The 25,285-nt window shown below is 40.8% G+C and overlaps 1 protein-coding gene across 12 annotated transcripts in view; it reads right to left on the bottom strand.

The window, feature by feature from the left end:
- The window catches only part of dip2cb (disco-interacting protein 2 homolog Cb), a 106,385-nt gene that overhangs the window by 32,036 nt on the left and 49,064 nt on the right, over nucleotides 1-25,285 (bottom strand). For 7 of the 12 annotated variants that reach the window (XR_010007553.1, XM_062987762.1, XM_062987765.1 and 4 more), the window contains exons 1-17: nucleotides 21,764-22,239; nucleotides 16,328-16,399; nucleotides 16,105-16,212; nucleotides 15,339-15,479; nucleotides 14,175-14,357; nucleotides 13,918-14,049; nucleotides 12,133-12,270; nucleotides 10,903-11,022; nucleotides 10,133-10,330; nucleotides 6,952-7,043; nucleotides 5,943-6,053; nucleotides 5,625-5,748; nucleotides 5,012-5,121; nucleotides 4,763-4,865; nucleotides 3,675-3,739; nucleotides 3,498-3,591; nucleotides 381-500 (exon numbers count right to left, since the gene is read on the bottom strand). Coding sequence is in view for 11 of the 12 variants with exons in the window: in XM_062987762.1 (XP_062843832.1) it covers nucleotides 381-500; nucleotides 3,498-3,591; nucleotides 3,675-3,739; nucleotides 4,763-4,865; nucleotides 5,012-5,121; nucleotides 5,625-5,748; nucleotides 5,943-6,053; nucleotides 6,952-7,043; nucleotides 10,133-10,330; nucleotides 10,903-11,022; nucleotides 12,133-12,270; nucleotides 13,918-14,049; nucleotides 14,175-14,357; nucleotides 15,339-15,479; nucleotides 16,105-16,212; nucleotides 16,328-16,399; nucleotides 21,764-22,229 (2,377 nt within the window). In the remaining variant the exon portion in view is untranslated. Of the gene's footprint in view, nucleotides 1-380; nucleotides 501-3,497; nucleotides 3,592-3,674; nucleotides 3,740-4,762; nucleotides 4,866-5,011; nucleotides 5,122-5,624; nucleotides 5,749-5,942; nucleotides 6,054-6,951; nucleotides 7,044-10,132; nucleotides 10,331-10,902; nucleotides 11,023-12,132; nucleotides 12,271-13,917; nucleotides 14,050-14,174; nucleotides 14,358-15,338; nucleotides 15,480-16,104; nucleotides 16,213-16,327; nucleotides 16,400-21,763; nucleotides 22,240-25,285 lie in introns of those variants that run through there. The other 5 variants (XM_062987766.1, XM_062987767.1, XM_062987763.1 and 2 more) reach the window with 4 other exon arrangements.

The following is a 25,285-nucleotide window of genomic DNA, read 5'->3' as shown; positions in this document are numbered from 1 at the left end:
TTTTCTGCTCTCATCTACATCAAAAGCAACTACTGCTCATGTTTATTGACAATGGATAATGATTTACGACTAGCTGTAACTGATATTGAACCACAAATTTCTATAATGTGCTCGCAGAAACAGGCTCAGTCATCGCACTGAGTAAGGTAGGGATATATTATCTTTTTAAAGAAAGTATTTAAATCAGCAAAATTGCATCGTCTGTATGATGTGCACAATGTTAATTATATTATTTTAGCTTGTCAAGAGCTTTTGCAAAGGTTTCTGAGCAAGGTTTGATTGTGTGTGTGTGGGGGGGGGGGGGGAGTTCAAGGTCGGCACATGGAAGGGGGCACATGTCTAAAAAGGTTGCAAACCGCTGCTTTACCACACACACTTACATGGGTTGGCACCATCAGCAACCATCAGCATTCTCAGAGAGCTCAGGTTGATGTCACTTTGATCCCTGTGAGCTATTAGAGCCCAGTGAAGATCTCTGCTCTTCACACACACCACTTTAGCTATAATTACATACATACAAAGACACACACAAGGGAAAATGTCAACCTTCTGGCATTAAGAAACAATAAAAAAAAAGAAACAAATATAATAGTTGTGGTCAGTCACAATAGCTTTTTTTAGATCAAGTAGAAGAAAAAAATATGGAATCACTCAAATCTGAGGAAAAAATTATGGAATCACTCTGTAATTTGCAGTTTAAAAACAAAACATCTGCAGCAGATTAGATTTGCTAATTATTCTTCAGTTTAAAAAGAGTGCTTACACCTCGGAGAGCTGTTGCACAAAGCAGATCGTCATGAATCATGGTTCCAACACAAGATATGTCAGTTGAAACAAATGAGAGGATTATAAAACTCCTTCAAGAAGATAAATCATTGTGGAATGTCGCAAAAGATGTTGGTTGTTCCCAGTAAGCTGTGTTTAAAATCTGGACCAAGTACAAACAAAATGGGAAGGTTGTAAAAGGGAAGCATACTGGTAGACCAAGTAAGACATCAAAGCATCAAGATAGAAAACTTAAAGCAATATGTCTTGAAAACAGAAAATGCACAACAAAACAAATGAGAAACAAGTGGCCGGAAAGTGGAGTCAATGTCTGTGACTGAACTGTAAGAAATCACCTAAAAGAAATGGGATTTACATACAGAAAAGCCAAACAAAAGCCATCATTAACACCTAAAAAGAAAAGAACAAGGTTAAAGTAGGCTAAAGAAAAGCAATCGTGGACTGTGGGTGACTGGATAAAAGTGATCTTCAGTGATGAATCGCGAATCTGCATTGGGCAAGGTGATGATGCTGGAACTTTTGTTTGGTGTCTGTCCAATGAAATTTATGAAGATAACTGCCTAAAGAAAACATGTTAATTTCCACAGTTGTTGATGATATGGGCCTGCATGTCGGGTAAAAGCACAGGGGAGATGGTCTTCAATAAATGCCAAAGTCCACATTGAAATTTTGGACGCTTTTCTTATTCCATCAGTTGAAAGGATGTTTGGTGATGATGACTTCATTTTTCAAGATGATAATGCATCTTGCCATAGGGCAAAGGACGTGAAAACTTTCCTTCAAGAAAACATATAATGTCAATGGCATGGCCTGCAAATAGTCCGGATCTCAATCCATTTGAAAATCTCTGGTGGAAATTGAAGAAAATTGTCAATGACAAGGTTCCAACCTGCAAAGCTGATCTGGCAACAGCAAGAGACAGCTGAAGGCAGATTGATGAAGAATACTGTTTGTCATTAGTTAACTCCATGCCTCAGAGAGTTTAAACCATTATAAAAGCCAGAGGTGGTGCAACAAAGTAATAATGGTGCAGTGTTTTCTAATGATTCCATAATTCTTTCCTCAGATTTGAGTGATTCCATATTTTTTTCCTCTACTTGATCTAAAAAAAAAGCAATTGTGACTGACCACAACTATTATATTTGTTTCTTTTTTTATTGTTTCTTAATGCCAGAGGGTTGACAGTTTGAGAAATGATAGTTTTGTGGCATGTCTGTGATTAATTTTTTTTCTACAAAATTAAACATTTGAAAGAACATCTTCCAAGAGTGGTGATTCCATAATTTTTGCCAGGGGTTGTACTATTTGAAAAGCAACCTAATAATCTGCTATCTGGTCAAGTTGTTTGCACGAGTAGTGAAGAAACACAGTGACAGTTTGTACGCAGTATGTCTTTCTGCTGTAATTTCTCTGCTGAGAAAATTAGTAGGCCAATAATGAGGGTAATACCTCGGTTTTACTAGGTAATCTTCCCACTTGATTTGGGAACATAAATATTGGGATTTATATAAGGGCATTTATACAGCCACAACAGCTAACCTTGGGGACTAAAGGCCTGGCTTACATGGTTGCAATTCTTCCCAAGAGTCTTGGATAGGATTGTGAATAGATCCATGTGCAGGACACTCAATTTCTTCCACACCAATGTCTGTAAACCACAGTTTTATATGCATCACTTTGTGCATGGGGGGTTATCAAGCTAAAGCAAAACAGGAGTAGCCTGGTTCCCGTTTGTTGCCAAGAATTTGGAAGGACACAATTTTTTTGGAATAAGTGGAATGGCCCTGTTTATTATATATTTTGCACAAATTTGGGTTTGGCAAACAGTTTATCGCATGGGTTAAATTAATTTATACACTGCCATAACATTAAAACCACCTCCTTGTTTCTACACTCACTGTCCATTTTATCAGCTCCACTTACCATATAGGAGCACTTCGTAGTTCTACAATTACTGAATGTACTGCCATGGAACCATTGGCTATTGCTATTATTATTATTATGTTATCGGCTATTACAATAACCCTGAAATATGCGGCATAGACAGGGAAGGCCTAGAACACAAAATTGCCCTCTATATGGACGATTTGGTGCTGTTCATTTCGAATCCAGCCTCCTTCCTACCCCGAGTATTACACACAATTTTCTCTTTTGGTAACTTTTCTGGATACAGTTGAAATATATCGAACAGCATGCTTTTTCCCATTAAATGTGACAGACTGTGACTTACCATCGAATGTAAGAAAATTTCAGTTGTCGCGCCATAATTTCAAATATTTAGTAATTATTGGCACTATGCATCAAGGCAGCTCATGTTCGCTTGGTATCTGAAATAACTATTTCACTTAATCCATCTCCAGATGGAAAAGCTAGATTAATCACTTCAGAGAAGAGCGGACATTCATTACTGGGCCAACTTCAGAAAGTCCAGTGCTAGTTCAGTGTTTAACACTCAACACATAATCTTTATTATGCTTTACAACCAAATGCTTTACAACCAAACTGTGAACAGGAAAACAGGGACATTCTCGCTGAGCAAAAATGTTGGAAATTGACTTAGCAGACTGGTAGCTTCATATTACAGAGTTGTTTTAGACGTGTACTTTAGTAATACCCCTAATAAAGAATACATTTTTTAATATATGCAACAAATAAGAGAAAATAAGAGAAAAATGTTCCTGTTGCTGAAAATTAGTGTGTATGATTTGTACCTTTGTACTGACAGACCTTCTGGATCCAGGACAATGGATTCACCTTCATTAGTGCATATGGAACACTTACAACATGCAGCATGTTGAGAACACTCTAGAGGAAAAGATGTTTGGTAGATAATTACAAAAATCAATCATGAAAATATAAAACTGTAAACTGTAAACTAAATAAACTACCGTTAAAACTCCATGCCACAGGCCCACGTCTTTTTTAAAGTCCAACACGTTTACTAGTGTCTCAGCTGCAACACAGTCAATCAAAAGAATAAAATCTATTACAGTAACAGTAAGAACATGCAATATTGCCCCAATTTCCTTGTGTCACACACCCCCTCCTACACGTATGCAGTAGCCGACTGCATCTTTTCACCTGCACGAGGCAAGTTCATATGCGGATCAGCTTTGTGTACGGAAAGCCACACCCTGTCCACATTATCCCTCGACTCTAAGCAGGTGCCATCAACCAGCCAGCAGAGATCGTATGAGGTCCCTATCCGGCTTCCCACCCTGTATGAACAACAAGCCAATCGTTGTTCATATAGCCGCCCAGCCCAGCCGGATGGCAGAGCTGAGTTTCAAACCAACTAGTTTGAAATGTCAGCTCTGGTGTGCTAGCGTGTTTTTTACCGCTGCGCCACCTGATTGGCCTTCTTTATTTTTTATGCTGTCATTTTTACTACACTTTGTGCCATATCTAGCAATTGCTAGCAATCTTCTGTGGTAACCCACAGTACAATACAGTAGACATCCAAACTGAATCCAGAACTATGAGTACCAGTGAAACTATGAGTAATCTGCTACTGTGAGTTTCCAATTGTACAAAGGTATTCTCAGCCACACACTGGGAGCGAATACACAATGGTAACCGTAAACAATAGCAGTAGCAACAGCAGGGCGATTCTAAGTTTACCTGCTGTGGTTGTGGTGTTTAATATTTTCTAGCCCTGTTTAAGTTTTTTCCTTCCTTAGTGGGTGGGTGACTGGCTTATAAAAGTGTTCATTCCCATGCAACTTTAAGCCAAAATATCTACAGAAAATGTCTTTAAGCCAAAATCTTCCAGACTATTACACTAGTCTAAACCCAAAAAAAGTACAGTTTTAAAAAGCCAATTTTTTTTCAAAAAGCTTATTCACATAAACTCATTATTTCAATGCAAACCAGCACAAACTAAAACTATTTAATCCAGGTTTAACTTGACCAAAGTGCAGTCTGCATTAGAAATATACTGTACATGTGTGTGTATGTGTGTGTGTGTATGTGTTACCTTCATTGTATCCACAGGTGTGTGTAAGTGTTTGGCAGTGAGTCAGCATGGCCATCCTTGTCACAGTCACACCCAGTACACTTCCATCTTTACCCGTCTTATACTGACAACAAATAAGCAAAGCAAAAAAACCAGTGGATCAAATACAGTACTGATAATAAAGCTATACATATCTTCTAGTGGTAATCAAAAACACTAAACAATACAATTCAATAAATAGACATGCAGAAGAAACGCCCACAGAATTACCTCGATATATGCAGTGTCACTGTTAGCATCTTTAATTAGAGGACACCACTCCCTAGGAGGTTTAGATAAGTGCTTTGAGTCTGTCACCACCCACAGTAACTTCGGCCAGCCTGAGCATGTTAGAAACATACAAATATAAAAGCATATGTTCTCATGAGTGTTTCCTAAAAATTGTTGGAATAAGTATGACATTTATATCTACAGCATTTAGAGGACACTTTTTGTCCTGGTTCTACCAGGAAACACTGGGAGCAAGGCAAGAATACGCCAATCTATTACAGGGCTTCCTTCTGGCCAACTTCCATTTAGACACAGCCAATCACTATCTGTGAAGACAATCGGGCGACCAATAGCATGGTTGAGATTTAAACCCAGATCTCTATGGTGGTGGGCTAGCTTAAACACCACCCAAGTGCTAAAGAGTCCGTTGTTCACATATGTTACTTGAATAAGGTGTAAAATAACAAAACATTTAAATTATAAAAAAAAAACCCTAGAAACACAGATTTTCTTAAAATACTAAAGTTTACATTTCTGATATAAATAATGTACAAATGTGTATAAATTGGTGCTTACAGAGAACATAAAGAGCTCTGTTTAAAGGATATCTGACCTTTGAATGGCATTATGTCACCACTCAGGGTCTTCGGAAGGCCCTTGTAACATGCATCACTGGTCAGTGCCACAGCAACTCCACAGCTGCCCAGGAGGAACCCAATTTGCTGACTCCCAGCATCCTTTGAAAAAGAGAGAGAGAGAGAGAGAGAGAAAGCCATCAACAAAACAACAAATCTAAACTTAATTATATTATTATACTATATGATGACATATTTCTTACTTATAACCAATTCTAGTCAATCTCTTTATATATTTATATCTTAATTAACAACGTGTATAGTGAATATAGTGAGCCTTTGTTTCAGTTCATTACCTTTTTGGTGAGTGGCACTTCAATGGGTACAGGCACAACCTCAGCTAAGAGACAGCCGTAAAAAGCTACCATGAACGCCGTAGGGTCATTATTGGGATACACTAATGCCACCTGATACAAACACACAAATATACATATATGGCTTTTAAAATGTAAGATTTATATGGATACATATTTTGGTTTCAAATTTCACTGTATTTTATCAGAGAAAAAGTCCAGTCAGCCCAGAAATGTGCCACACCCATCGCTTTGCAAAGTGAGTGTGGTCAAAGTTGAGAAAAGGAGATTTTAGACATGAATCATCCCCCACTGTGCTTTAGATAGCAATTTAACCATTGCTTTTAGTAATACCTCACTTGTCTTGTGTTATTAATTCTGATTTAAAACAATATTTATAATGTGTGGTGCATGATGATGAGGAAAATCAGACAACAGACACGGACTGGTAAGCAGCTGAAATGTAGTATTAAACAAGAATGGGCAAAAATCCTCTAGTTAAACTGTATCAATTAGTTTCCTCAGTTCCTAAACCAAGTGTTAAAGTGCAATTAATAGAAATGTGATATAACACAGTTGTAAACTTGTAGCTGTCCCAACTTCTTGTGTGATTCCAGGATTAAATTCTAAATATGTTTATATTTACAAAATACAGTACAATTAACGTTGTCAGTGAAAAGCCGCAAAAATAACTATTTAATATTGGCTACATCTTAAAACAGTGCCAAGCTAAACACTGAATTCACTAACACACTAACACTGTTAGACATCAGGACCGGTCTGCAATAAAAAATGATAAGGTGAGGTGCTATCTGTCCCCAAAACAACATTACACTGTAGCGGTGCGCCTGAGCACAGTGACAAACAACAGCAGTTGTTTTATAGGTAGATGCCAATTTGTAAGTCAAAGTTCAAAATGTTAGATTCTTTTCTTGCCAAGTTGGTGTTATGAATTGCTTATCGCCATGAATCACATCAAAATGAACCAGTCATAAAGCAAGATAGGGCTTACTCTATCTCCTGGATGTACAATGGGTTCTTGCTTGCTTCCAAGTTTGTGTAAAATGTAATAGGCCAACTTCAAACTCCTGGACCAGAGCTTACCTACACACACAAAAACAGTGTTACACAGTTCAGGTGAAAGCACAGTATTACGACAGAGGAAGAGACTAATGTTTCCCATACAACACTGTCAGCTTATAGACAGGCAGACTTTAGTTTGACTACTGTGTGCTATAAGGGTCAGGAGAGCAAAAAAAGAGCTCAATTTTTGTGTACTTAACAAAATCGCTGTGATTTAGCATTAATTCATTTCTTAAATTACCTTATAATCATCTGAACCTAATTAGTAATTTTGTGAATCTGGCACAAACAGGAAACAGTGGGCAAAAGGCAGAAATACACCTTGGGCAGAGTATAATAGCTCTACATTAATATGAAAGAATGATACTGTTACTGGAAGCATGGGGCTGCCCTGTTGCTGAAGGAGGCAAAACAGTTTGTAAGTTTTAGGGAACCAATGAGTTCACATGGGTGATATAGGTGTTGCAATCATCCTTTAAAAAATCTTTGTGTTTGTTTGTTTATTAGGATTTTAACATCATGTTCCACACTTTTGGTTACATTCATGACAGGAAACGTTAGCCACTTATTACACAAGATCCAGAAGTTCACAAGGTTATATCGAACACAGTCATGGACAGTTTTTGAGTAGTGTCTCCAATTCACCTCGCTTGCATGTCTTTAGACTGTGGGAGGAAACCGGAGCACCCGGAGGAAACCCAGGCAGACACGGGGAGAACATGCAAACTCCACACAGAAAGGACCCGGACCACCCCACCTGGGGATTGAACCCAGGACCTTCTTGCTGTGAGGCGACAGTGCTACCCACTGAGCGGCTGTGCCGCCCTCTCTTTGTGTAAGAATCTTAAACCATTTAGTGTGGCACATACAGTGGGGGAAATAAGTATTTGATCCCCTGCTGATTTTGTAAGTTTACCCCCTTACAAAGACTTGAACAGTCTATAATTTTTATGGAAGGTTTATTTTAACAGAGAGAGACAGAATATCAACAAAAAATCCAGAAAAAAAACATTAAATAAAAGTTATAAATTAATTTGTATTTAATTAAGGGAAATAAGTATTTGATCCCCTACCAACCAGCAAGAATTCTGACCCCCACAGACCGGTTATGTGCACAAAAGGCACACAAATTAGTCCTGTCCCTGTATAAAAGACACCTGTCACAGAATCAGTTAAATCTCTCGACCACCATGGGCAAGACCAAAGAGCTATCAAAGGACGTCAGGGACAAGATTGTAGACCTGCACAAGGCTGCAATGGGCTACAAGACCATCAGCAAGAAGCTTGGTGAGAAAGAGACCACTGTTGGCACGATAATTCGAAAAAGGAAGAAATACAAGATCACAGTTAATCGCCCTCGCTCTGGAGCTCCATGCAAGATCTCACCTGGTGGGGTGATTCTGAGAAAGGTGAGGTCAGCCCAGAATTACACGGGAGGAGCTTGTCAATGATCTCAAGGGAGCTGGGAGCAGAGAAATGCTGGATAAGACCCCAAGAACACCATCCCCACCGGGCATTTCTCTGCCTCCAAACACGGCGAGTGGAGTTGATGCCAAAGAGCTCAATTTTGGTCTCATCTGACCATATCACATTCTCCCAAGCTTTCTCTGAATCATTCAGGTGTTCATTGGCAAACTTCAGACGGGCCTGTACATGAGCCTTCTTGAGCAAAGGGACTTTGCGGGCACTGCAGGATCTCAATCCATTACGGCGAAGTGTGTTACTAATGGTTTTCTTGGTGACTGTGCTCCCAGCTCCCTTGAGATCATTGACAAGCTCCTCCCGTGTAATTCTGGGCTGACCTCACCTTTCTCAGAATCATTCTTACTCCACCAGGTGAGATCTTGCATGGAGCTCCAGAGCGAGGGCGATTGACTGTGATCTTGTATTTCTTCCATTTTCGAATTATCGTGCCAACAGTGGTCTCTTTCTCACCAAGCTTCTTGCTGATGGTCTTGTAGCCCATTCCAGCCTTGTGCAGGTCTACAATCTTGTCCCTGACGTCCTTTGATAGCTCTTTGGTCTTGCCCATGGTGGTCGAGAGATTTGAATGGAAGAAACTGATTCTGTGACAGGTGTCTTTTATACAGGGACAGGACTAATTTGTGTGCCTTTTGTGCACATAACCGGTCTGTGGGGGTCAGAATTATTGCTGGTTGGTAGGGGATCAAATACTTATTTCCCTTAATTAAATACAAATTAATTTATAACTTTTATTTAATGTTTTTTTTCTGGATTTTTTGTTGATATTCTGTCTCTCTCTGTTAAAATAAACCTTCCATAAAAATTATAGACTGTTCAAGTCTTTGTAAGGGGGTAAACTTACAGAATCAGCAGGGGATCAAATACTTATTTTCCCCACTGTATGTAAAAAGAGGAAATCAAGAGGGGCAAATATTTTTTTTACAGCACTTTAGAAAAGGTCTGCTAATGTAAACTGGGGCAGTAAGTAATTACAATCAAAATGCCATTTTTATCATACACTGTAATGGCAAAAGTATGTAGACACCCTACCTAATTATTAGGTTTACACATTTCAGTCACAGAAGTAAAATATCAAGTATGCTAACATAAGTAAAATATCAATTATGTAAAACTGCTTCCAGTTTTGTGGCAACAGTTTATAGAAGGCTCTGCTCCAGCATGACAGTGCCCCTGTGCAAAAATCAAAGTCCACACAGTTTGACAAGTTTTTTTGTGGAATAAATTCAGTAGTATGCATAAAGACCTGACTTGAACCACAGACAAAATCTGTGGGAAATCAGCCTAGCATTAATCTTTTTGTTACTGTAACAAAAATAATTAGCAGTGAGAAAGTTTCTGTATAACCTGAAATAAGGTGAAGCAAAACCAATCCCCTGTAATGCAACACTAATCAAAGCAAGCCAGTGTGTGTATATAAATGTGTGTGTAAGAAAACAATGTGTATTTATATCTATAACATGATCATGACTGAGTAAATCTATGAATAGCTACAGTAGTGAGAAATCGAAATCATTCGACCTATAAAAACCCTGAGATTTAGTCATCAGTATAAGAGAGAGATGATCATGCAGCTGAAATAATTTCAGACTGGCCGACTGTTGTTTGTAAATGATTGTGTTTCGTACCATATGTAAGTGTGTATGGCTGTTTAGCTCCAGCATGTGTGACAGTCAGACATGGTGCTTTGGGTGCAATGACACCCCAGCGCTGTAAGGCTGCCTCCAGTGAGGCAGGGCAATTCCTGAGTCTGCCCAGCTCCTCCCCTTGTGATATTTTCGATTCTGCCCCCTCTGGATGAGGTAAAGATGGATCAGGCTGTTGCACTGCATGGGAAACATTAACAGTAGATTATTACAAATTAATGTTAATAATATATATCACATAATACGTAATGTGATGTAATAACTGTGAATAACTATCAGCTGATCCCATTACGGGGTCTCTACAGCAAATCACTCATCTAAATAATTGTTTTGATCAGTTTGTATCAGCATATATGTATGTGTATAAAATGTATCTGTATAAAAGAAGGTTCCACCAAAGGTTCAGACTTCACAAGCATAGATGGGTTGTGGCTGACCACTTTGTGCGAGAAACTTTGTAAGAGAATAAACAATCAGATATTTAATTTATTTGAGTTTTTATGCCACTTTATACACTTAATTGTGTTATTTATGGCATGATTGGTGTAATGTTTAGATTTCTTTTTTGTTTCTATTTGTCCATTTGTATTTTTGTTTTTATTTTTGTTCCTGCCAGGAAGTTTAGGATTGCTCTTTTGTTTTCTTGTTTGAGGGTTTCTTTAACAGTTTCAGGTATGTGTAGCTGTTGTCTCTCTCTGGTGTATTTGTATCTGGCTCATTCTAAGACTCATGGCTAGATAATAAATGGGTACCTTCTAACAGTTCTTCAAAGTCATCAACAAAGTACTCTCTCAGTGGAAGTCTCTTAGGTCTCTTCAGAGTGTTCACCAGCTGCTGGATCTTTGCAGACACACGACTACTCATGGGCACTCCTACACAGTAAAATACAAACATACACAAATACAGACACAAACCAATTAAACATACTCAGTATGGTGGTTTTAGCCACATTTGCTGCTATCAGGTGCAGAAAATCTTTACAGACAAACAGTGGAAAAAATACCTATAGACTAAACTATTTCCACATTCCATACTAACTTGGTTTATGGTTTTAGTTGAATGCTATTGTAGAACTCGTGAGTTTGAATCTCAACAGAGCCTCAGGGTCTCTCCCCACTGCTGCTACAATACATGATTTCCAGGACTGGTCCAAGCTCCTGTGCGAGTGGGGGGTTATCAAACAGAACATAGCGTAGCTCTCTGTCTGCTATACGAATCTGTGTGAAAACCCAACACTGACACATAATAAAAAGCGGCTGGCTACTTGTGAGGTGTCCAAGGGCGTGTGTAATGGTCTAAAGCACTCCTTGGCCAACATGGAAGTAATGCATGCAGCAGCTAAGTTATAATCGGTAATCAAAAACAAAACAACCTAAGCCCTGTGATGAACTGGCAACTTGCCCTGCCTTGTGCCCAGTGTTTCCCAGTGCAACACCGACCACACGTACCTCAAAGATTGTCCTAAACCATGTTAGTGTGGATATTATATGATAAGCAGTTCTACATTTATACTGGGGCATATTGCAAACTAAACACATTTATGTGTAAAATGTAGCTGTCCCCGGAGACAATGCCAAACATTGGCTGAAATGCTGGGATTGTTCTTGGGACCAATGAATCACACCTTGCTACCTCGCAGCCCAATGAATCAAGGTTTGATCAAATCAAGATGCTTCATTTAAAGTGCTTTGGTGATGAGTGACCACTAGTTTAAAAGCTTTTAATCTATAGCACCTTTAGCTACATGGAAGCAAATCATCATATTCCAAAATGAAGCAGAAAGTCTTTCCAAAAGAGCCAAAGCAAAATATTAATATAAACAGATTTTTTTTCTAAAGATGACCTGCTTCAATATTCAATAAGTCTTATATAACAAAATCACCACTATCACATGCCATTACGATAAAACATTGTTTAATTCTGTCATGTAAACAAGTACATAATTTTTTTGTAGCTTTGCTTCTAATTTAGATCTTACTCACCATCTCCTGTCTCCATGAGCTCAGCATTACCATATTTGGGTAGAGACTTGGTTGGCATGGCAGCATGCTGGCGCTCCACGATAACAGGGGATGGGTCTGACATGTAACTTGTGATGTCAGGAGGGGCAAGGTGACTGTCTGTAACATATCACGAAAAACAGTATGAAATTGTAACATAAATACATTTATTAATAATAATAATTAATTTCCATCAATTTCACCCGTTTCGACTCCTCGTGACCATATGGATGGTGTTTCTCCAGAATATCTTTTCTTTTGTTGAGGCATCTTAATGGCTTGTTCATTGTTCCTCATATACAGTCAAGCCGGAAAGTCTGCACACCCCTTTCACCTTCTCCACATTTTATTACGTTACAGACTCATTCTGTAATAGACTGAGTTCTTTTTTTGCCTCAAACATCTACACACAATCGCCAATAATAACAAAGTGAAAACAAGGTCGTTGTCATGTTGGTCCAGTCTGAGGTCCAGAGCACTCTGGGGCTGGTTTGCTTCAAGGATCTCGGTGTACTTAGCTGCATTCATCTTTCTCTCTATGCTGCCACCGCCATGTCTCACTGTAGGGATGGCTTTAACTAGGTGATAAGCAGTGCCTGGTTTCCTCCAGAAGTGACGCTTGGTATTCGGCGAAAAAGTTCAATTTTGGTTTCATCAGACCAGACAATCTTGTTTCTCATGCTTTGATAATGCTCTAGGTGCCTTTTGGCAAACTCCAAGCGGGTGAGTTTGTGCCTTTTACTAAGAAGTGGCTTTCGTCTGGCCACTCTACCATAAAGGCGTGATTTGTGGAGTACTTCCTGGATGGTTGATCTTCTCATAGGTTCTCCCATCTCCACAAGGATACGCTGGAGCTCTGTCAGAGTGACCCTCAAGTTCCTGCTCACCTCTCTGGCCAAGTTCTTGCTCTGATATGCACTGTCAACTGTGGGACCTTATATAGGCAGGTGTTGGCAATCCCCAATCATGTCCAATCAATTGAATTTACCACAGGTGGACTCCAATTAAATTGTAGAAACATCTCAAACAGTATCAGTGAAAACAAAATGCACCTCTGCTTACTTTTGGGTGTCATATCAAAGGCTGTGCACACTTGTGTATATATGATATTTTAAATTTTTAATGAATTAGCACAAATGTCTAAAAACCTGCTTTCACTTTGTCATTGTGGGCTATTTTGTGTAGAATTTTGTGACAAAATATCTATCAATCTTTTCCTGTTCTACCTTCAAATCTTCCAAGCATAAGCATCTTATTAATTGATTCTTCTCATAATGTGGCCAAAAAAAAGAGAGCTTTTGTTTAATTATCTGGGCTTTAAGTGAGAGGTTAGGTTTGATTCGGTCGATGCCAACCAAGTTATTCTCAAAAGTCTTCACCACCACCAAAGTTCAAAGGCATCGAAATTCTTTCTGTCCCACATTTTCCTTGTCCTGGTTTTACATTCATAAAGAATCACAGAGAAAACCACCAGTCTAATCTTTGTTTGGAGAGATGAATCTTCATCAGAACATCTATTGCAGTTGCGTCATTCTTGTTCTGCCAAGAGTGAGTTGTTTTTTCTGACTGTTTAATTATTTGCTGATCTCTATATCGATAAATAGGTATAGATATATATCCACCCATCCATGATGCATTTAATGTTATCAGTTCTAAAAGAAAGTGTGTGGTGCAACTGAGCTAGAATTGTCTGACAGTACCAAAAAGAAATTCATGTTAAAAACGGGCTAGCAAACAACTGGCTTTACTACAACATAGAATACTGACCCTCTGAGTCCAATGATGACCATGGCCGATCGGATTGGTAGTCATAAGAACGTCGACCCAAAATACCGTTCTGTAATGACACGCCCACCTCCTTTAAGGCCAGCCTCTTCAGGGGCATAGAAACAGGGCCAACTTTGTGTGAGAAGGGAAGTGGGGGTAAGAGAGGGAGAAAAAACAGTGGAACAGAAGTACAACCCCATTTGTATTTAAAATATACTTATTAATGTTTGTCTGTGTGTGTGTTTGTGAGTACTTACTGTTATATGAGTGTGCATTATTTTCTGCCAGACATACAGGATTGGCAGATCCATCGCTTTGTAATGATGAAGATGACGTGGTTGATGGAGATGATCCACGAAGTGCTCGGCTTATCCAGGCCTCTACCCCTGCAGCTCTGGCCCTTCCCAAGGACCCTTCACCGTCTGAGCATGAGGATGAGTCTATTAACATGAAGAGAGAAGATGAGAACAGCATGTCTAAATCGATGTACAAACCCACATACACCCCAAGCACACATACAGACTTGCCAAATCAGGTATGGGGACCTAAATGATCAGTTGTGGCAATCCCAAAAAAATATGGGAGCAGGTGAAAGAAAAAATTATACATTTGTATTTACCGCATTGTTTTTCTTAGTTGCGAAAAAGGACTTCACACCTAATTGACATTTTCTAATTTTTTAATACATTCTATATGAAGAAGATATACTTTATTTGTCATATATACATATACAGGTGTACAGTACAATGAAATTCTTTCTTCGCATATCCCAGCTTGTCTGGAAGCTGGGGTCAGAGCGCAGGGTCAGCCATCTTACGGCGCCCCTGGAGCAGAGAGGGTTAAGGGCCTTGCTAGTCTGTGGGGCCTGTGGTAGTCTAGTGGGTAGGGCTTTGGGCTATCAACCGGAAGATTGGCGGTTCAAATCCAGGCTCTGCTATGTAGCCACTGCTGGGTCCTTGAGCAAGGCCCTTAACCCTGTCTGCTCCAGGGGCGCCGTAAGTTGGCTGACCCTGCGCTCTGACCCCAGCTTCCAACACCAGCTGGGATATGCGAAGAAAGAATTTCATTGTACTGTACACCTGTATATGTATACATGACAAATAAAGGATATCTTTCTTTCTATCTTTCTTTCTTTCTTTCTTTGCTCAAGGACCCAACAGTGGCTGCATAGCAGAGCCTGGATTTGAACCGCCAATCTTCCGGTTGATAGCCCAAAGCCCTACCCACTAGACTACCACAGGCCCATTCAATAATTCAAACAATTCAACCTGAGTTTGTTACCTCCTTAATGAGTCTTTGTTTTCACATGCAATTAAGCCTAAGTAACTAAACATATTCTCCAGAGTTCAATTTTATCACTGAAATGTAAACAGGAAACGTTTATTTATATGTACAGTTATCATACACATGCACCCACCCACCCCCATTATAGTGACCTGGCGGTGTATATGCCTCCATGGATGACTGGGTGACAAGGGAGCGTCGTTTAGATGGCATGGGGACGGCCATCTTCCTTTCACACTGACGCTCCAGTGCTGCCTGTACTGCTTCGGAGTGCACATCTGACACACAAAGAGGATGTATATGTGCGGGAGACAGCAATAAAGAGTGAGAGGAAAAGAAAGAACATATTAGAACTTGACAGAAGTATGTAGACACTCATTTTACCAAGTGGGTTAGGCTATTTAAGGTACACAGATTGATAACAAGTGCAAACCATCAAGCACACAGCCATGCAATTTTCATCAAGAAAGATCTGGATTTAAATGAGTCCTACTGAAGTGCTTGGTGACTTTCTATATTGCACTCTTATAACACAGGCACATTTTTAAAGCCTAATTTTTGCCTGTCTAGCTCAACCCCACTCAGCAAATGTAAAGTGGACATTCAGCTCAGCTGCAGTAATAATCTATGATTTAGAAACTACATTTCAGAAGCAATGTTAGCACAAAACCTATTTGTCAGAGGCTTGAATTTGGTTTCAAAGGCAGAGCAGCAACATGTAGTCTGAAGACCACCAGAGAGATATGAATATCACCCATTGTAGAGTGGAGTGTAAAGCCAGCTTTGGAACACTGATTGCAAGCCAGGCCTTTTTGCCAACCATTCGTCCACAATCTTTGCAATGCTCATGTTGCCCAATCAAAGGTTTTGAAGAGTAAATGTCCTTTATTGACAATACGTTACCCGAGTGGTAGCGCTCATCCCTTGAACCAGTAGAGCAACGGCGTTGGTAACGAGATGAAGATGATGATGATGAAGAAGGGGTGACTGGAGCTCGAGATTCGGCCCCAACTGAAAGTACACAGGGGAAATAATACTGTTAGTAACTACCAAGTAAGGCCAACCTGTAAAACCTGTGATAACGCTCCATAGTGTGTGTGTGTGTGTGTGTATTTGTGTGTAGTACCTGGTGCTTGAGGCAAGTAGGCTCGAATGAGTTTTGCTCTTTTCTTCTCATAACCTTTCTGAGTGATGTCCCCTGCCAAAAAAATAGGGCATGGTTTAAAATGTTACAAGCAAAAATTACAGCAATCACTGGTCAAAATCAAAACTCAAGAGTAATTACCACAAATAAGCATTCACCATTGCACTAACTTTTTTTCTTAAGTTATCAGCACAAAAATATTAATTAATTTTCATGTTTACCATTGCTTTATTCTGTTTAGGGTCAGGGTTTTCCCATAATCATCGCAGTAACACATCGCAGTAACACACCCCAGACAGAATACCAATCCATTGCGAGGGCTCGGCCACCCAACACCTGTCCCCAGACATAGCCAATGATGTCTGTATGTAGACGCCTGACTGGTCAATAACACAGCTCAGATCCGAACCCTGGATACCACTGGTAGTGGTCTAGAGTAATTTACCTCTGCAGCACTCCAGAGCCCTGTAAAATGTCAGTCAAGCCGGAAAGTTTGCACAGTTCTTTTTTTGCCTCAAACATCTACACACAATCGACAATAAACGTTGTAAAAAAAAAAAAAACTAAAAAAAAAAAATAATAATAGTGAAAACAGGGTTTAGAAAATATGCAATTTTATTTTACTGACAAAAATGGTTTATTTGGGGGTTACATATATGTACACAACCTTAGTCTAATACTTGGTTGATGCACCTTTGGCAGCATTTACAGCTTCAAGGCGTCTTGGGAAGGGAGATACAAGCTTGGCACACTTGTTTCTGGACAATTGTGCCCATTCCTCTTGGCATATCCTTGCAAGCTCCGTCAGGTTGGATGGGGAGCGTCGGTACACAGCCATTTTCAGCTCCTTCTACAGATGTTTGATTGGATTAAGGTCTGGGCTCTGGCTGGGCCACTCAAGGACAAAGCCACTCCTTTGTTCTCTTGGCTGTGTGCATTGGGTCGTTGTCATGTTGGAAGGTAAACCTCCGCCCCAGTCCGAGGTCCAGAGCACTCTGTAGCAGGTTTTCTACAAGGATCTCGGTCCCGCTGCTAAAAAACATCCCCACATCAAGATGCTGCCACCACCATGTCTCACTGTAGGGATGGCTTTAGCCAGGTGATGAGCGGTGCCTGGTTTCCTCCAGTCATGATGCTTGGTATTCAGGCCAAAAAGTTAAATTTTGGTTTCATCAGACCAGACAATCTTGTTTCTCATGCTTTGAGAGTCCTCTAGGTGCCTTTTACTAAGGAGTGGCTTTCATCTGGCCACTCTACCAGTACCAGATTTAGCAGATTTGTGCAGTACTGCCGGGATGGTTGATCTTCTGATAGGTTCTCCCATCTCCACAAAGATATGATGGAGCTCTGTCAAAGTGACCCACAAGTTCCTGCTCACCTCTCTGGCCAAGGCCTGTCTTCCCCAATCGCTCAGTATGGCCAGGCGGCCAGGTCTTGGAAGATTTTTGGTGGTTCCAAACCTCTTCAATTTACAAATGATGGTGGCCACTGTGCTTTTTGGGACCTGTAAAGGTGCAGCAATTTTTCTGTACGCTTCTCCAGATCTATGCCTTGACACAAAATCCTGTTTCTGAGGGTCTGCAGATAATTCCTTTGACCCCATGACTTGGAGTTTGCTCTGATATGCACTGTCAACTGTGGGACCTTATATAGGCAGGTGTTTGTGCAACGAGGTGAACCCCGTGGGTAATGTCGGTCGATTGGTCTGAGACCCGGAATAAGTTGAGGACTCCGATATGCTTCCTTTTCTGCCTTATTTATTTACACATATATACACACGACGCTGTTTACAAATAAACAATTACGCGCACACTGGACGAAACAAAACGAAAAGTTCACAAACATCCACTAACACTCTGATCATGTTTTAACTCACAACTCATTTGACTACAAAGTCATACACCCAGTTGTGGTCTCCCCCTACCACGGTAGATTGCCCTCCATATTATCTACCTGTGTGGGCTTTTATTGTGGTAGCCCCTCCCCCTCGGCTGAGCCGATATATTTAAAGGGTAGCTAGGTAACAATATGCACCCATTACACAGCTAAACACTAGTAAATACATCAATATTTATACTTATATTAAATCACACAGATGGCCATGGCACTTACCCCTACATACAATTATTTACATTAATTTCAGTGCACCTTTACTCTCCCTTCCTGTTTTTTCTCCCCCTCTCCTTAACAGAGGATAGTACTACCCAGGTAGGTTAAACATCAATATGTCATCGTGATGGGTAAGTTTTCTGCTTATGTACAGGACAGGTTTACGATCCTCACCTTTGCCCTGAAGCAGAACTGCACCAAGTCCAGTCCCTGACGCATCCGTCTGGACGACAAAAGATTGATCAAAGTTCGGGCTTACTAAAACCGGTTCTTTGCACAAAGCTTCTTTAAGGTCTTTGAAAGCAGTTTCACAGCCCTCTGTCCATTTAATCCGTTGAGGCATGTCCTTCTTAGTCAATTCAGTTAGTGGCGCTGCTCTCGTGGAAAAGTTGGGTATAAATCTCCTATACCAACCCACAAGACCCAAAAACGAGCGCACCCTCCTCTTTGTTGTAGGTTGGGGTGTTGCTCTCACAGCCTTTACTTTGTCCACTTGTGGTCTTATACAACCACCGCCAAGCACATAGCCCAAGTAGGAAACTTTCTTCTGAGCTAGATGGCACTTACTTGGATTAGCCGTTAGCCCAGCCTCGCTAATTTTCTTAAAGACAATGTCCAGATGTCTCAGATGTTCCTCCCATGAAGAACTGTAGATCACGACATCGTCTATGTAAGCTGCTGTAAAATCTTCTGTCCCTCTGAGGACTTCGTCCATCAGCCTTTGAAAGGTTGCAGCCGCTCCATGCAGACCGAATGGCATGGATTTGAAATGGTATAGGCCAGTGGCCGTTCTGAACGCTGTTAGCTTCCTAGCGCTCTGGCTAAGTGGCACCTGCCAGTATCCTTTACACAAGTCCATTGTTGAAAGTATCTTTGCTTTGCCTAACCGTTCGATGAGCTCATCAGCTCTGGGCATCGGGTACGGGTCAAAAGCAGAAACTGCATTTAGTTTTGAAAAGTCTACACAAAAGCGAAGACTTCCATCTTTTTTGGGGACCAGAACGACAGGACTGCACCACTCGCTGTTCGATGGTTCTATGACCCCCATGCGCAACATCGCCTCCACTTCCTTTTTCAGCTGTGAGACGAGTCTGGCTGGCACCCTGCAGGTTGTTTGACGAATAGGCTCGTCCTTAGTGAGCCTGATGTTGTGTTGTAGGGTGTTGGTCCGTCCCGGTGTCTCTGAGAAGAGTTTAGGTGGCATGAAGCGCTGTAGCTCCTCCCTCTGCCGCTTACTCAGATGACGCAGATCCACTGATGTCGTATCATGTGCCTCTGAAGGGAAATACTGCTCCTTTTCTTCCTCCTCATCCTCTACAGCTCTGATCCACAGCTGTTCTGCACTGCTGGCCGTTGTCTCGTTCCACAGCCTCAGCATATTGATGTGGAAACTCTGGAGCTGCTTTTTCCTGTTAGGCATGCACAGTTCATAGGTGGTGTCTCCAACCTGCCGTTGTACCACATACGGGCCCTGCCATTTGGCTAACAGGCCAGTGTCGCTGGTGGGCAGTAGGACCAATACCTTTTGTCCCGGTTTAAGCACTCTTTTCCTTGCCGACTTGTCATACCAGCATTTCTGTGCTTCTTGTGCTTTTTCCATATTTTCATGAACAGTCTCAGTGAGCTTACTCAGTCGGTCTCTCATTTTAAGCACGTATGTTAAAATGTTCAGTTTTTCCCCTCGGTTTTCTCCCTCCCAGGCCTCTTTTAGGACATCTAGCGGTCCTCTCACTTGTCGTCCATACAACAGTTCAAAGGGCGAGAAGCCTGTTGATGCTTGGGGTACTTCCCGATATGCAAACAAGACATATGGGAGCCATGTGTCCCAGTCTGAGCCGCAGTCGTTAACCACTTTCTTTAAAGTGTGTTTCAGAGTCTTGTTGAACCGTTCAGTCAAGCCGTCAGTCTGAGGGTGATATGGTGTAGTATGGATCCCTTTTATGCCTAATAACTTATATACTTCTTTAATCTGCTTTGAAGTAAAGTTTGTACCTAAGTCAGTTAATATTTCCCTAGGGATTCCGACTCTGGAAATAAGTTGAATTAGGGCGTTAACAATCTGACGTGTTTTAATCTTTTTAAGAGGAAAAGCCTCTGGATATTTAGTTGCATAATCACATATGACTAATATGTAACGATTACCATGTTTGCTCCTGGGTAGGGGACCTACAACATCCATGGCTATTCGGGAAAATGGCACATCTATGATAGGCATGTTCACCAAAGGTACCCTGTCTGACCGTTTCTGAGGTATTGTTAACTGGCACTCAGGGCAGTTTTTACAGAAATTTATGACATCGGCATACTGTCCTGGCCAATAAAACCTTTCCGCTATACGACTGAACGTTTTAGCTTGACCGAAGTGACCTGCCCAAAGATCAGAATGACCCATTTTAAGAACTTCCTCCCTGAGAGTTACAGGGAGTACAAGCTGTTCTCCATGAGTAGAGACCCTGTAAAGTTTATTATTTTTAATTGCTAGATGACAACCTCCATCTGTTATGTTCTCTTTTTGTCTTGCCTTATTAAAGAGTGGTTTTAAGGTTTCATCTGTCTCCTGTAGCTGCTCAATGTTGGATGGAAAGCTACTATTTTCTATTTCAGGTGACTGAAGTTTTTCTTTTATTTTAGTCCCTTTTACTTTATCCTTCCTTCTTTCTATTTTAGACTTTTTCTGTTTGCATTCAGCAAAAGGTAACTCCTTCAGTAGTTCAGTTTCCTTAGCTGCCATTTTAGTTTGTTGCCTGGTCATAACCATAATTTCAGCATTATTCATTTGCTCTTTATTTAAAAGATCTACCAGTATTGGTATGTCTCTACCTAATATTATGGGGTAGGGAGCATTTTGAACTACACCTACGTTAACTAGGTAAGCTTGCCCTTTAATTGTGATGTTTATTACTGTAGTTGGGTAAATCTGTTCATCTCCATGAATGCATTTAACCCTGAGTTTGCCCGTAAAGTGGTATTGTGAGTTTTCTATACAAGCTTGTGTAACCATAGTTTGACTAGCCCCTGTATCAATCAGTGCTTTGTATGATTTGCCGTTTATCTTAACCGATATTATTGTTTCTGTATTACTTTCTTGTGCGATGAAAGCGTTTTCTTTTCTGGGAATGTAACAGAGTTGGTTATTACTAGCAGGTGGGTATTGGCATTCACTAGCTCTGTGACCTATTTGGTTGCAGCTAAAACATTTAATTTTAGGTCGTTCTACTGTGTTTTTAACGTTACTTTTACGCCACTGTGTTTTTGGGGTGAACCTAGGCTGATCGTACACCACACCATATTCGCGTTTCTCAGACTTACCGGATTGCCTGCTGTAGTCTGGTTTAGCGAGCCGGAACTCTCCCTCAGCTTGTCTGGCCGCGACGAAGGCCTCTGCCATCTCGATCGCATGCTGGGCAGAAGTTGGGCTTCGCTCCATTATCCAACTTTTCAGCTCTGGGTGGATGACACTTAAAAACTGTTCTAGGACGATAGTATGTCCGATCTCCTCTTTTGTTTTATCATTGGGTCGTATCCATCTTTCATAGAGTCCCATGAGCCTCGTATACAGTTCTTTTGGCGTTTCGTTTTTTAAAACCATGTCCTTACGGAAACGCTGTCTGTATGTCTCAGGATTAATTTCAAACTTTCTGAGAATAGCTTCTTTTACTTTATCAAAGTCACTTACTTCGTTAGCGTCCATGGCAACGTACGCGACTCGTGCTTTCCCGTCCAGTAACGGGACCAAATGGAAAGCCCAGTCCGTTTTTGGCCATCTGGCTGCCATTGCCAGTCGCTCAAACATTACAAAGTAATTCTCTGGATCATCTGAGTCTTTGAGTTGTGGGAGTCTTGGCCACGCCATCGATGCAATCGGAGCCATCGTAGCCGCTACTCCCACAGTCTCTAGTGCAACTCCGGTCTGCTGCACCGGCTTGTAAATTTTCGTGCGCGTCTCTGTTGTTGATGATGCTGCTGCTGCTGTTGTAGAAGGGTAATCTTCTGTATCTTGCTGCGCTGCCGTTTGCCCTCGGCGAACTTCATCCTGCAGCAAGCCGAACTGATGCTGTAGCGCCCGCCACCTTTGATCTTGTCGCGACGCTTCTTTTCGCTGTTCTTCATCTTTTCGCTGCTGCCGTTCAATGAAGGTCTGGAACATTAGCCGTAGGCTGGTAACCTCGGTTACACTTTCCGTCGGACCTTGCGCTGAGGTTGTTTCGCAGACTTCAGCATCTTCTTCGCCGTGGTTTACTTGTGTAGCCTGGGCGGTTGGAAGTCTCTTTGGAGCCATCGCCAACGTGAGGTAGCCTTCGGAACTGCACCCTCACCGTCGCTTTATGCTCCGGCTCACCTGAAGCCAGTTGTCCTCCTCCGCGTTCTCCCCGAGACTCGTTGCGACACCGCTGCCACCATTTGCAACGAGGTGAACCCCGTGGGTAATGTCGGTCGATTGGTCTGAGACCCGGAATAAGTTGAGGACTCCGATATGCTTCCTTTTCTGCCTTATTTATTTACACATATATACACACGACGCTGTTTACAAATAAACAATTACGCGCACACTGGACGAAACAAAACGAAAAGTTCACAAACATCCACTAACACTCTGATCATGTTTTAACTCACAACTCATTTGACTACAAAGTCATACACCCAGTTGTGGTCTCCCCCTACCACGGTAGATTGCCCTCCATATTATCTACCTGTGTGGGCTTTTATTGTGGTAGCCCCTCCCCCTCGGCTGAGCCGATATATTTAAAGGGTAGCTAGGTAACAATATGCACCCATTACACAGCTAAACACTAGTAAATACATCAATATTTATACTTATATTAAATCACACAGATGGCCATGGCACTTACCCCTACATACAATTATTTACATTAATTTCAGTGCACCTTTACTCTCCCTTCCTGTTTTTTCTCCCCCTCTCCTTAACAGAGGATAGTACTACCCAGGTAGGTTAAACATCAATATGTCATCGTGATGGGTAAGTTACCCTTACTTCATCACAGTTTGTAATCCCCAATCATGCCCAATCAATTGAATTTACCACAGGTGGACTCCAATTAAATTGTAGAAACATCTCAAGCAGCATCAGTGAAAACAAAATGCACCTCAGCTCACTTTTGGGTGTCATATCAAAGGGTGTGCACACTTGTGTACATATTAGGGATGTCCCGATCACGTTTTTTTGTTCCCGATACCGATACCGATTATTAATTTGATCCCGATCCGATACCGATTCTCAAACCGATACTTGTATTTTCTAGATATTGTCTAGATAAGAACTAGATAATACTGTTCACACAGTGCACACTTCAAGTACATTACAATTATTCAAATTAATCCAGTGTATATGTTTAACAACTAAATAGCTCTGCAGTGCTGAAGGGAAAAATGCTGCATCCAAGCTATTGCTTAATGTTTTTGTATTTTTACAAAATCAATCAAAATGAGTGAGATAATTACAGTTTTAACTTTACATTCAAAGAAAAAAAATGTTTAATGCAGTGATACACTAAAAATGAACAGAAATCTGTGTAGCAGCTTAACTTGAATATAAGAAAAAAAGTTACTTAAAAGCATTACAGTAAAACCTGAATACCAAAATAAAATGGAAAGGCTCTTTTGTTATGAAGGAAAGCCAGTTCTTAAAGTGCTTGTATTGTGACAATGGTTTGATGGACGTTTGTACACGAAGTGAGTGTGTTTTGACCCTTTAGGCCTTCCATAGAACATGAAATAGCATGCTTGACTCAACTGTCGGCTATTCGGTACCGTAACAGAAGAAGTTAATAAAGTGTTCTGCTCCCGACAATATGTGAATATACCGTGCATTTATTTCTTTATTAAACGAGTGCATCACTACGTTGTTTTGTAAACCGGTGTGATCCTTAACTCACACACACTCTCACACATGAACGCAGCTCTGCTCCAACCGCCTCGTGAAACGCTCACGCAGACATTACACTTCACTGTTGGACTTGTTTTACTTTTCAATTTAAAGTATTTCCACACAGCGGACATGCTGACGTAACACAAAAGATCGGGATTAAGATCGGGTTTAGTAAAGCCGATTCCGATCAATTAAAAAATGCTTTGATCGGCCCCGATCCCGATCTTTGAGATCGGATCGGGACATCCCTAATACATATGATATTTTACATTTTTATTTTTAATAAATTCGCACAAATGTCTAAAAACCTGCTTTCACTTTTTCATTGTGGGCTATTCTTTGAATTCTTAGAATTTTGTGAAATAAAATGAACTCAGTCTATTATAGAATGAATCTGTAATGTAATAAAACGTGGAGAAGGTGAAAGGGGTGTGCAGACTTTCCGGCTTGACTGTATCTCAATGAAGAAAGAAGATCACAGATCTGCAAAAGTCGGGAACCTCTTTGGCAAGATCAAGAAGAAAAGCCAATCCAAATAGCACAATGATTTAGAAGCTGGTAAAACACATGTGAAGCTGTCAACAGTCAAGCCAAGCTTTATATCACTAGGCTAAGGGCCAGAGCAAATAAATAAACCCAATACTCCTGCTTTTTTATTGTCTTTGTAGTCAGTACCAAACTTTAATGCCAATTCTGAAGCAAGAACTCTTTTCTTGCAGGGCAGCCTCTAAGCCTAAAATAGGATGTAAAACAAGCTGGATTATGGGTAGCGTTTATGTGGAATAACAGTCAAATCCACTCTGAAAGCATCCACATGTATCTGTGTTCAGCTGAATTTTTCTCCTGTTTTACTTAAGCTGAGAAATTGTAAGAATCAGCTTTTTTCGAGAGAGTCTAAAACGCTTATCGTTAAAAAGCAGCGTAAAAGCTAATGTGCTGCTTCT

Source organism: Trichomycterus rosablanca, chromosome 25, assembly GCF_030014385.1.
Source record: "Trichomycterus rosablanca isolate fTriRos1 chromosome 25, fTriRos1.hap1, whole genome shotgun sequence".
In the NCBI taxonomy this organism is placed as follows: domain Eukaryota; kingdom Metazoa; phylum Chordata; class Actinopteri; order Siluriformes; family Trichomycteridae; genus Trichomycterus; species Trichomycterus rosablanca.
Note: the sequence above shows the minus strand (reverse complement) of the source record. Positions and strands in the feature narration are given on the sequence as shown.